General features: G+C 42.5%; 2 protein-coding genes across 2 annotated transcripts; one reads left to right on the forward strand and one right to left on the reverse strand.

Annotated features, from left to right (window-relative positions):
- Positions 1–15: 15 nt before the first annotated feature.
- LOC113131022 (uncharacterized protein C6orf132) lies at positions 16–7734 on the reverse strand. The gene is made up of 5 exons (XM_026308057.1): positions 7265–7734; positions 5424–5512; positions 2950–3037; positions 819–2685; positions 16–715 (listed from the first exon to the last, which is right to left on the reverse strand). The coding sequence occupies exons 1-5, from the start codon at positions 7341–7343 to the stop codon at positions 622–624; spliced, it is 2217 nt and encodes a 738-aa protein (XP_026163842.1). The 5' UTR covers positions 7344–7734; the 3' UTR covers positions 16–621.
- Positions 7735–10108: 2374 nt separating this feature from the next.
- guca1ab.2 (guanylate cyclase activator 1Ab.2) lies at positions 10109–11839 on the forward strand. The gene is made up of 4 exons (XM_026306330.1): positions 10109–10341; positions 11008–11157; positions 11441–11531; positions 11709–11839. Exons 1-4 carry the CDS (start codon positions 10126–10128, stop codon positions 11837–11839), a joined length of 588 nt encoding a protein of 195 aa, XP_026162115.1. The 5' UTR covers positions 10109–10125.
- The last annotated feature ends 396 nt before the right edge of the window (positions 11840–12235 follow it).

Here is a 12235-nt window from a genome sequence, read left to right on the forward strand (position 1 = left end):
TTATTATTTATTTTCCAGTTAGGTGGTTGTACAACATTTGATGTGCATGAGCCAGTCTGACTTTAAATATTTTGATAGTTCAGCCTTAACATGCACACAGCTGCATTTAAATTCTGCTCTAGAGAGTAAAGCAGAGTTTAAATACAGCATCACAACAGGAACTCAGCTTCATGCATCTTTGCTGAAGGAAAAAAAAAAAAAAAACATTCAATACAAACTGCAGAATGTTTCGTACGTCAATAAATATGAGCGATCATCACTCGTTTCAGTTAACTTGGATTTGCTGCTTTGGACCAATAAAGTCGACGTGTAACGGTGAGAACAAATCGTGGTTATGGAACATGAACCACAGCAACTAAACCATATATTATTATTACAGCCGAGATTACAGATATATGAAAGAGTATGTTCTACAAATTACTGTATAATGCAGATTCATTTTCACTCAGAGTACATTGTACAGATATGAATAACTTAAGCAATTTGTTTATACTATGAATATCACCCACGTGATTAAAAACATAAAAATATACCTGTACACTGCAAAAAAAAAAAAAAAAACACAATCAAGGAGAATCTGGGCTACACACACACAGAGACGTGTCTAATTTCTACAGGTCTTTAAGAATCCCCTTTACTAACCAGAGTAATAGGATTTTTGGTTCCAGGCCGAACTGTAAAAGTCGTGCCATACTGATGTTTTGATGGTCCATTGCTGAAAAGAAGAACACGAGTGGACGTTATGAGTGGACGCTGTACCCAAACACCTCCTCTTGTCTTAAAGCTTAATGTGCCATAAAAGAGTCTGGGAGTCTTACCTTGCAGGAACTTTCATCGAGGACGTCTCCTGATATTTTTTGGCCACTCTTCCCTCCAACTCCCGCATGTCCAGGGTTGCTGCTTTGTTGAACACGGGGGTAGTCTTGCTCTGTGGTGTAGCTCTTGGAACAACAGGGGCCTTGTTCTCCTCATCAGAAAAAGGGCTGCCCCATTCATCAGAAGACTCTGCCTCTGTCTTTGGGGGCATTCTGTGGTCCATTTCCTCCATCTTCTTTTGTAAGATGCTCAGGAGTGTGGCCTGACTGGGTGAAAGCGTGGGCGGTAACTGAGCAGGGGCCACTTGAAGTTTTGTCTGAGGCTGAAGCTTTGGTTTGACGTCGAGGTTAGGAGGCGGGAGGTGTGGAGCTGCCGGAGGTTTAGGAGGAGGAGGAGGAAGGTGTGGAGCTGCCGGGGGTTTAGGAGGAGGAGGAGGAGCTGGAGCAGGAGGAGTTGGAGCAGGAGCAGGAGGAGTAAGGCTAACAGTTGGGGGTGGTGTCTTTTTCACAGGAGGGTCAGGTGGACGGATGGAAGGAGGGGGCTCCATAAAATCATCTAAATCATCAAACTCTGGTGGAGGAGGGAGTAACGGCAAATTTAACCCTTCTTTATTATCGCCGGGATGTGCCGATTGCAAATTCGATGTTCTTTGCTCAAAGTCTATGTTTTGTTTCTGCTGAGCCAGGTTGGGGCTGACTGGGGATGCAGCTGGTGTAACCCTACTGGGAGCTGGACTGGTAGACTGAGATGGTAGTAGACTGACAGACTTTGGACCCTGCTGTGTTCTGTCTTGATATATAAGAGAAGAGGGTGAGTTGGACGCCGGGATGACAACAAAGGATTTGGGACTCGAGTCACTCGGGTGAATGCTTGCACTTGGCTGCTCATGGATCTTGGGATTGTTTTCCTGTGACAGAGTGTGGGTTAATTTTTGTTTCTCTCTCTCCTTAGCCGCCATTAAAAGAGCCAGGGGAGAAGCTGCAGGTCCCTCTCGTGCCACACTGGGCTCACTGCTCTTAAGGTTGCGTAGTTTACGATCTAGTAATGGACTGAATTTATGACTCTGACTTGGCGATACTTTGAATTTGTCCTTGGTGAACTCTAAATTCACCTGAGTACTGTTCATCAGAAGCTTTGGCGACATCTGTGGTGCAGGCGGGAGCAGTTTGGGTATTTCTGACTGTGCTGGCACCGTGGCGGTTTTGTTTGGCTCAGGTAGTGGTGATGGAGGGGGCTGGGTAATTTGGGAACTCTCCTTCAGCTCCTGTGCAACTTTGCTAACTGGTTTAGGTGGTATAGACACTTTAGGGGCTTTCCCATCTACCTGGACAAGTGCTGGGGTAGAATTAACAGACCGAGAGTCTTCCAGGACTAACATCTGCTTGGGTCTTGTCTCATGGTCCTCATACCCGCTGAGAACTGAGGTTTTAGGACCATTAAAAAGCTTTGCTGTGTTCTGGGGATTAAAACTGGAGAGGGTAGGTGTCTGCACAGGTGGAGGTGGGGCAGGCGTCTGTGGTGGAGAGTCAAGGATGGGGATCGAGGACAGTCTAATGGGCTTTGGTGGGGGGGTTTTTTGAGTCTTGTGTTGCTTTTCCGTAGGGGGCTGTGGTGGGGTAAAGTTTGGGGGCTCAGGAGCTGAGACTGCTGTTGAACAGTAAGGGGGTATGGATGAAGCTGGGTTAGTGTTAGGTTTAGGTGGAGTCATCGGTGGGGAGTTTAGGTCACCCATGAAGTCTGGCGGGGGAACTATAAAATTCACCGGAGGGGGTGGTGGAGCCATGGAGGGAGGGGGAGGAACAAATATTTCCCCCCCCACAAGGTCAGGCACCGATATGACGGATCCATTGAGCAGCCGATCTCCACTGACTGTGAAAGTAGAAAAGAGAAAGAATGAGTCCAGTGCTGCTGTGGAGCAGGAGCGCTTGATTTACACGCTGCCGCCTCACGTTTGAAGCCTCTACACAATATTATAGACTTAACCGTGTCAGAAATGTTGACTTTGTCAACAAAACAGATTACAATAAAACTCCTATAGAGATTCTGATATGATCCGCTGCTCCCAGTCACATTCAGCCATTGCAGTTGCCACGTTAATCTTGAAGTAAATATTTGAGGTAGCTGGATGTTCACCTGAACCATTAGCCTTTGGACCGTTCACAGGGGGGAGGAGAGGGACTTTGGGTGTAGGAACGGCAAACCCTTGAAAACTGTCAGTCGACTGTGGGATAAATAGAAAAAGCCCATTAGACTGTGAGTATTTCTCAGACACAGGAAACAATAAGAGCAATAAGATCCGCAGCCTGTTCTAGAGGTGGTGAAAGGGTTTGTGTTTCTGGCAACTATTCACTCTGGACAAACCAGTTCTCCACAACTGCAGCGTTCAATGTTCCTTAAAAGCAGGTTAGCATGTACAGTATAATTTGGATTAATAGAACAAAAGTTGCTTGCAAATAATTTGCTTTGTTCTCAGGTATGGGTATTATGGGGAACTCATACCTAGTGTATGAGTTCACACATGCCTTATTTGCAAACATCCATCCATCATCTAGACCCCCTTAGTCCTAACCAGGGTCCCAGGGATCTGCTGGAGCCTATCCCAGCTCTCTTTGGGGGGAAGGCAGGGGGTCCACCCTGGACAGGTCCCCAGTCCATCACAGTATCAATGTAACTTAAATACAGTGTTTTCTAACATATAATGTACACTTGCATCTCTGCATAATTTAGTCATCTATTCTTTGAATCTCCACATGTTAAGACTGATCCTTAAGGTTTCTCAAAGAAACTGGAGGTGACAAGGATTTTTTTTTTCTACTGCACATTTTCACATACTTGAGTTATGAGGAGTACACAGTGAATCATAGGATACACCTATTATTACTATATACACCTATTGTATTATTATATTACCTAGATACCTGTGTTTATGTGTGTGTGTGTGTGTGTGTGTGTGTGTGTGTGTGTGTGTGTGTGTGTGTGTGTGTGAGGGGAAAAAGTTTTTCTGGTGTGCCACCAAAAATAAACACAGACTGTGGACATTGTGAGTCCACACGATTTAATAACACATTTGTCCTTCAAAAGGGCAGAAGCTCTTTCCAACAGCACAACACCACCTACACAGTGCAGATGCTGCCCCTTTGGGTAACTGGTCAATGAACTAAAGAACCTGGTTATAAGACACTTGCTGAGTGTTGCTGAAATATTATTTTCATGCCTTTAAATGTTAGATAAACATGTGATGTTTATCTACTGAAGTGTCTGAAAGTACTTATGTCCAAATTCCACCCACAATCATTTCTGGTGGCTGCAACCTTAGAAAGAAAAATGACTGAGAATAAAAATTTGCTGAATCTGCCTGAATGAAACTACTTGTCAGTCCTTGTGCGACTAACTTCCAGGACGGTTTTGTAGCTTCTTGGAAAAGTATGAACACTGCACCACAGGCTAAGGGTGTGTCAGAAGAGGGCGCATGATCCAGTTTGATTTCATCTGTTTGTTCCCTGCACTATGACTCACTTTCATCTGTTGCAGGAGTCTGGAGAGTCCTGCCCATGAGCTGCAGGGTGTGCCACATCCAGCACATGCCACACATTCACAGAACACTCCCAGAACGAGGCGTGTGAACCTGAGCAGGGATGAGCTCTTTGTTTATATCTGCACACTGATGATATAATGGGAGGCCTGACAGGCACTGGACTGCACATGTAGTACTCTGAGTAGTACTGAGGTATTTTGGGTTCACTCGAAGTATCAGTAGGTCAATACTGACACACTTTGGTATGAGTAGAACCTTTGGATATAATTTCTATTTAAATACAGAAGCCTTATGAGTAAAATGTACTATAACCTTTAACCATGTACTTGAGTTTATGTTTGTCATATGTAAAATACTAATCAGAAAAGTAAATAGTAATTGCAGCCACGACTGTGGTGAAATAATAGGAAATGATCAAATAAACCACAGTGGACTCAGAATTGTACCTTGTGCAAGTACGACCTGCAGTATTTGATGTTATTCCACTTCCAGTCTCATATTATTTTGTGACAATAACTTTTTTATTTGAGTTTTTCCATCTTTGAAATTGTGAGACTGAAATAACTTCCCTGCACTGAATAACTATTATATATAACATCTAATATTTGCAACAGGTTCTTGCATCTTAAATATTTTACTGTTCTAAAAATAAAAATATTTCTCCCTATTTATGTATTTGTCCTGTCAAATAGCCTGTGTGCTGCTAACATCTTTATTGTGGACCCCATGATAATATCATAGTTATTTATAAACTATCAAAGGTAACACAGAGTATACTACAGTTAGTTACTACAGTTAGTTACTACAGGACCTTTCACTCAACATATAAACAGACTCCAAAGTTAAGTACTCAAATCTAAATTGTCCTTTATCAGTTGTGTCTGTGCAGTCCTGCAGGTACAGACGTAAAAATAATCCCACATTTCAGGTGAACAACAGGTTGAGGGTGTTCAGACGCATATTACTGTTAACGTAATTATCCCTCATAAATATAATTATCCCTCATAATTACATTTATGAGGGATAATTGTAATTATCTGCAGTTATTAGCCCACAAGACAAAGATACTCACAGCATGATGCTTGACGGTGGGTCTGGCTCTCACACTGGCTGTCCCTGACTCAGGGATCGCTGGTGAATCCAGTGCAAACTCCATATTGTCTGAGCAAATAAAAAGAGCAGAGCCCAAATATTATCCTGTGTCAGATCTCAAGCACGTTTCAAGGGACCATTTAACTTCCTGCCCAAAGTCCATAAATGATTTGGTCAGAAAGGACACACCACAGTCATGGTAAGATGCAGTAACACCTGCTGACCGTCTGCCTGTTGTTCAGACTGAGATTAATAATAAACTCATGAGATACTGTTTGTTCCAATGTGATGTTTTAGTCGTCATTCAGGCTGATGATGCTTCGTGTGAGCCCCGTGGTGATAAAGTAGATTAGTTATTGACAACTACACAGCTACAGCTGAACAGATCACTGTTATTTAACCACTGGGCCGCAGTGAAAGTGTCGCTGTGGTGGCAACTCAGAGCAACACGCTGTAACTTGCAGCATGAACCACGTCCAGACCCACGATCCCATAAGACGCTTCACAAACTGGTGCCTGGATTTAAGAAGCCCAGTTCTTTTTCCTGTTCAGCCCATTGAGCTGTACATAATAACAGTGACAGCTAAACGTTCACAGTGTAGATCTGTAAGTTACTTTTTTTATTTATACACTGGAGCTGAAAAACAGCACAATGTTCCTGTATTTTGAGCATCTTATTCTGGAGCCTGGAAATAGTTTAAGAGCCAAGGTGACTGCAAGGAGCTGCAGCGCTGAGGAGAAGACCCACTAACTAAACTTACGAGCTTGGTAACATGTAGGTTTTCCACCACTAACATGTAGGGGACCTGTAAACTACGTGGTAACTCAGACGTCACTGCGGCTGATTCAAGCAAAGACGTGAGGTCAGACATTCCTTTGCTGTTCACTCCAGTGTCAGTCCTGTTAGTCCAAAATGTGACTGACTCTTTCATTAAAAAGCTTAGTCTCTACTTTCTGTCATGGCTGTCAAACAGAGCCACGTTATAAACAAGGAAGGGAGGAAAAGTGTTTTTCCTTTGTCAAGACAAATAACGATGTTTCCTCTAAAGTTGATCTTATCTGGAAAACGACTACACTGTGGTGTCAAACCACTGTAACCAAATGATTCGTTTCCCTAATGTCCACCTGCCTGATTTAAATAGACAAATATTCCCTCTCCCTGGCTCTGGTTTCCTGCTCTCACCCACCAGATGGATCAATGTCACGCAGTAAACTGTGAAATCAGTCAACAGGCGTCCACATGTGAGCAGAGACATTGTCTAAGGTTTGACTTCAGCTGTTCCTGTTCCTGAAGCATCTCTGAGGGTTCAGTGAGCCAAGTTTTGTCTTCAGGTGAGTAAACACTATGTGACAGAGCTGAGGTCGTGGTGTTTCCTCAGGTGCTTTATCAATATATGCTTCTATTGATCATCAAGGAAAACACTATTGTTTGTGTTAATCTGGATTAAATCTGATTCTCTTTAACATGAACTACAGTCACAGGCCAGAATCTATAATCTATAATCTATAATCTAACAAAGCAGCAGTTTTCGACATAATTCAGTCCCTGTTTTCCCTCAGACGAGTTTCTGCTGCTCCCTTATTTCATCCAGATGCGAACCTTAAACAGGTTTTTCACGGATGGCACCTGCTGCTACCTGTCCACCAGGACCTGTCCTGACACATCACATACAGAGCTCATTAATACTCAGATCGCCTCTGTGATCCGCTTGTGTTATGAAGTCCAGGTCAGCACCCAGTGCAATGGTCGTGCCGGTTTTCAGGCATGTTCCTGTAAACAGTGGTCTCCATTACAGGCCCCGAGCAGAGCAGCCTACTCACCCATGTCCTTGGGTTTGATACTGGTGTCGAACAGAGACTGGTTCTTTCGGCCCAAGAAGTTCAGCGTCCCCCTCTTCATGATTCTTCCTTAGTTAGTACGTAGGCGCGAGTCTGCTCGGTTCGGCGCGGATTATTGGCACATTCTGATCAGCAGATACAGCGCAGGTGAGCTCCTTCCCCGACAGGTGCGCCGCCGGGATCCAGGTGAACTCTCAGCCAGTGATTTGACGCAAACTTTTCGGAACAGAGAGAGAAAATGGAGCTGGCGCCGCCCACCGTCCCTCTTCCTATCGCGTTCCTCCCAGTGCTAAGACACAGGTGCGCGCACAGGTGAGGCTCGTCCAGTCCGGCCTGCACAGATCAGCCCGGTTGTTCCCGCTGCTGCTTTTCATTTCCTCGCTTTAAAGCCCTGAGCCTTGGTCGCCTCAAACACTGAGCTCTGCAAACTTCTGCGGCTGGTTTCCCTTGGAGCATCAGGCCACTTTGATTAATCATCAACACCGTTTCCATGAGCATGAGCAAAGATCAGCCTGTTTTGCTGCCTCATGGTCACAAATGAGCAATAAAACTCTGATCATATGCTGAAAACCTTTTCATACTTTCTCCCTGTAGCTCAGATTAAAGGTACAGGCCAACAGTTATTTGATTAATGCACATGTGCTGAAGTGTTTGCCCTGTATGTCACTTTGTCTCACTCTACCACAATAAAGAGGTAAAACCATATATTTTACTTCACAAGTTTATCAGACAGCCGGTGATTAGGATTTTAAATCAGCATATAAAGCAGTTCAAATACAGTGAAGTACAATATTACATTACTGCTTACATTCTAATGCATAAATAATAATCTTTCAAAAATGGTTCATGCATTAAGTGCAATTCATTATTCATGTGTGATATGGACGTGAGTGACTTTTTATCCTGTTCTCAGTTTCCATTTCCTCACTTAGAATTTATTGTTCCAGTATATTGATTAAAAACAGATTTATGGAGAGATCTAAAAGGAATAAAAACAATGTTGAGCTACTGAAATATTCAAATCAGTAGGAGCCAGGACTGGACTTTGGCTGAAGCCTCAACATAACAAACCAATACGTCCATATGCTGTTTATTCCTCTGGATATTTGCTCAGGAGGTTATTGAACGTCTTTGTGTTTGTTAGACATCAGTTTTGTTTTGCTGTATCGTAAAGTTCCTGGACACTTTTACTTTATTTGAGTCGTCACGTTGTTGAAAACTCGTGAAGTATCTGAGAACAATCTGACAGCAAAACAAAAAAGTGGCTGTTTCAGGGTTTGTTATGATCTGTGACAACAGAAAGAGCCAACAGCTGGTTTGGTTGAAAGCACCACACAGAGAGCGTAAGTGGACTTTAATGGACTGACTGATTGACAGGTTATTGTTTGCACAACACTGTTAATGACCATAGAGTCACAGTTTATTTCACTCAGTATTGAGTTAGATCAGGAAATAGAATCAAGGCCCTTCTGCATAACTATGTTCATTTTTGATGCTTTCAGGTCATTTTTGCATAAATGTACTTTGAGCTTTGACCAAAGCATCTGATTTCTTCCCACCACTGGATGGTCAATATGAGAATGTGAATTTGAATATCAAGTCATAATGCAGTAAGATAAGATAAACTTTATTGACTCAAGTATATACACAGACATGTGGACATTGGCTCAGTTCCTTTAATCAGACTGATATTAATTATAGATCGACAAATAATCCCATGCTTGGAATTAAGGAAGTGAATCTGTTTAGAAGCAGATGCTTTTATAAAATAGCAGATTTTTAAAATATTTTTTTTTGACATGGTCACAGTCAATGTTTCTGTCAAGTCTGCCTGTTGCACCTGAAGCTCAGCTGTCCCGGAGACAAACCAGACTGGTCAATCCAGTTCCTCCGAGCTGGGTGGAAACTCATCAGGTCGAGCGAAGCTGACTGAAATGTGAAGAATGTGACAGGAAGAGATTTTATATGTTACAGTTCTGTACATGAAGCTCAACTCTATCCGGTGAAATACAAACAGTTTCAGTGTGCACGGCATTCAGGCCTTGTTTAGTTACTCATTACCAGCTCTGCTCTTTTGTCGAAGAGAAACAATGACGGCACTTTGGCAGAGTGGTCAATTAAATGTTTCTCATACCTTTGGATGGCAGATAAACTCATAAAGCTGCTTCACACAGCCAACAAATATTTTATCATGTTGGACGTGGCAAGACCCTGATGGATGGCAGGCTGTGCCGCCATTTTATTTTCTCTGATTAACATCTGCTTCCTTCCCCTTTGCTGTGCATTGTGGGCATTATGATCTCCAGACTATGAAGTAAAGGAAATGCAGTTGTATTTTTGCATTCCATATATGATGTGGTATGAGCTGCTTGTAAATGGAAATGAAACTAGAGATAATATCTGGACCAAAATGATTCTGTGGAAGAATGTGTAGAGTTAAAACAGCAGCAGCGTATTTCAGGATGGTAAACTGTTATTACTGCAGTCCCACATCTGAGGACAGCTGTCACTGGTGTCAGTGAAACTGTGTGTGTAGACTTGTTTTCCTGTGGTTGATTGTTTTATATTCCCTTTGTGTTAATTGCTTTAATATAAAAAACAAAAACTATATGTACAGACAAACACTCTGTCAGAAAAGTCTGTCAGAAAAGTTTGAATATGATTTTTTGTTGGCTGTCGTCATCATGTACACTTGGTTTCCTCCAGGTCCTTAATTACTTAAGTAGATTACAGTTCCTGAGCCTGATGATCGGCCAACACTCGCTCCGATTCCTGCTCTTTACAGTTTGTGGCCTGCAGACTGGCCATGTCCGGACTCTCGGTGGATGCAGTAGATTCTGACTATGGTTTTTAAAACAGACATGGGAAACAGCAACGGGCTGACTGTGGAGGAACTACAAGCCTGTGAGAGTTATCACTGGTACAAAAAATTCATGACGGAGTGCCCGTCTGGACTTCTCACCTTCTACGAGTTCAAGAAGTTCTTTGGCCTGAGGAATCTGTCCGAGGCATCAGACGCCTACATTATGACAATGTTTAAGACATTTGACCTGAACAACGTAAGACGGTTTATCATTTTCTAACAGTATGTAGACATATGTAGTCCAAATATCATTAGAATCATCTACACTGAATACGACTGTATCCTTAGCACAAAAACACAAAAGGTTAATTTCATGTATTTACTCTTTATTCTATTTTATTCTATTTATTCCATATGAAAGCTGCTCATCTGACTAATATCATTTATAATCCTAACACACTTACACGTGTTTAGGTTTCCTACAGATGTGTCTATTCATTGCTCAATATACGTATGAACAAAGAAAGTGGGTCACGTTCAGCTCTCTGTTTCTAAAGAGAGTATCCATATTACATCAGCGTCTGCTTTCTGTGAAAAGTTTTTACTAGAAATCTAATTGAGAAGAACTTAGCCTATTAGAGAGGAGGCTTATCCTGCAGCTGCTGCTTACTCAACTGACCTGCAGTGCCACCTTAAACAAGACGGATGCAACCTCTTTATAGGTACATGTGATCCAGGAGCAGCCATATGTCCCTGTTTGGGAATGTAAATAGTCTTTCAAACATCCATGTTTCTATCTCAGTAATTGTGGGTAATGTTGTTATTAGATAATGTTGGAATTAGAGAAGTTAAACTGGCAGCAGGATGGTTGAATATACTGCTTTCTGATTACAGTGTTTCACTCTGTCGTTTTCTTTTGTAGGACGGCTTCATTGATTTCATGGAATATATGGCCGCCCTGAGCCTGGTGCTAAAGGGAGAGGTGCAACAGAAGCTCCGCTGGTACTTTAAACTCTATGATATAGATAGGAGTGGCTGCATTGACCGCGAGGAGCTGCTTATGATGATTAAGGTGCGCATGAGCCTTCAAGTCAGGTTAAAGAATGACTCAGTGACAGATCTAAGACAATCCAAAGTATAGTCCTGAAAAATAAAACTACTAACTTGGGATACAGCCACATGGGAGACAAACAAAAACAAAGCCATGGAAACCACATCTCAAACAGGAGCATGCACCACACTGTGGTGACACAAGAGCTGACACTGAGCTGACACCTGCTGGTGGAAAGATGAAGCTCTTGAGCAATGTGTGCATCGGTTCCTAACGTGATCTCCTCTCTGTGTGACATATTTAGTCTGTTCGTGCAATCAATGGACTTCCCAGTGAGATGTCAGCAGAGGACTTCGCCAACATGGTGTTTGAGAAGATTGACCTCAATGGAGATGGTAAGGCCCCTCTGATTCACAGTGACAGGATATGACAACATGGCTGTTGCTGCAGCGTTGAAGATGTGTAGCTGTGGAAATTAGCCTTAGCAAATAATCAACAAAGATAAACATCACAGTCACCGTTGCTTCAGGTGCAGGTGTGTTTACATTCAACTGTGCTTCTCCATTTTCCAGGTGAACTGTCCTTCAAAGAGTTTGTGGAGGGGGTTCAGAGTGATGACACTCTGCGGAAGACCCTAACAGAGACTCTGGACCTCACACACATTGTCCAAAAAATTCAAGGAGATATGATGTCCAACAGCTAATACCTCCGACTCTTTTGGACTATGAAATAGACATTTTTGTGCCACAGATGAACGAGTGAAGGTTCCGGATATTAAATCAGCATCAGGACAAACAGATGTGAACCAGGAGCTTTTGTGCAGTTAAGGGCCAGCAAAGAGTTTCCATTAAGTGCAAATATTAAAGCTTCGTTCAAGGACTGGATACTAACCTTGAAAATCAAATTAACCTAATTGATCCAAGGCTTTCAATGTGCACCTAAATCATACATTTATATTTATTAAATTCTCTTTTCTGATACAAACATGTCGCTGAAAATAACCAAAACAAACACACGAGGTCTGGAGAATTCAAGGCAAAAACAAGTTTTGCATGAAACGTGTGTCCAGTGTCCATTTTGTACCATGAACTTAGAAGCA

This window comes from Mastacembelus armatus, chromosome 5 (assembly GCF_900324485.2).
Source record: "Mastacembelus armatus chromosome 5, fMasArm1.2, whole genome shotgun sequence".
Lineage (NCBI taxonomy): Eukaryota > Metazoa > Chordata > Actinopteri > Synbranchiformes > Mastacembelidae > Mastacembelus > Mastacembelus armatus.

Bases quoted from the DNA above. Each gene is read 5' to 3' on its own strand.
- guca1ab.2 (XM_026306330.1), top strand. From the start codon at position 10,126: ATGGTTTTTAAAACAGACATGGGAAACAGCAACGGGCTGACTGTGGAG. The intron at 10,342-11,007 runs GTAAGACGGTTT...TTTCTTTTGTAG, and splicing joins AGACATTTGACCTGAACAAC to GACGGCTTCATTGATTTCAT. The intron at 11,158-11,440 runs GTGCGCATGAGC...TGACATATTTAG, and splicing joins AGCTGCTTATGATGATTAAG to TCTGTTCGTGCAATCAATGG.
- LOC113131022 (XM_026308057.1), bottom strand. From the start codon at position 7,343: ATGAAGAGGGGGACGCTGAACTTCTTGGGCCGAAAGAACCAGTCTCTG. The intron at 5,513-7,264 runs GTGAGTAGGCTG...TTATTTGCTCAG, and splicing joins TATCAAACCCAAGGACATGG to ACAATATGGAGTTTGCACTG. The intron at 3,038-5,423 runs GTGAGTATCTTT...TTTATCCCACAG, and splicing joins CCACCGTCAAGCATCATGCT to TCGACTGACAGTTTTCAAGG.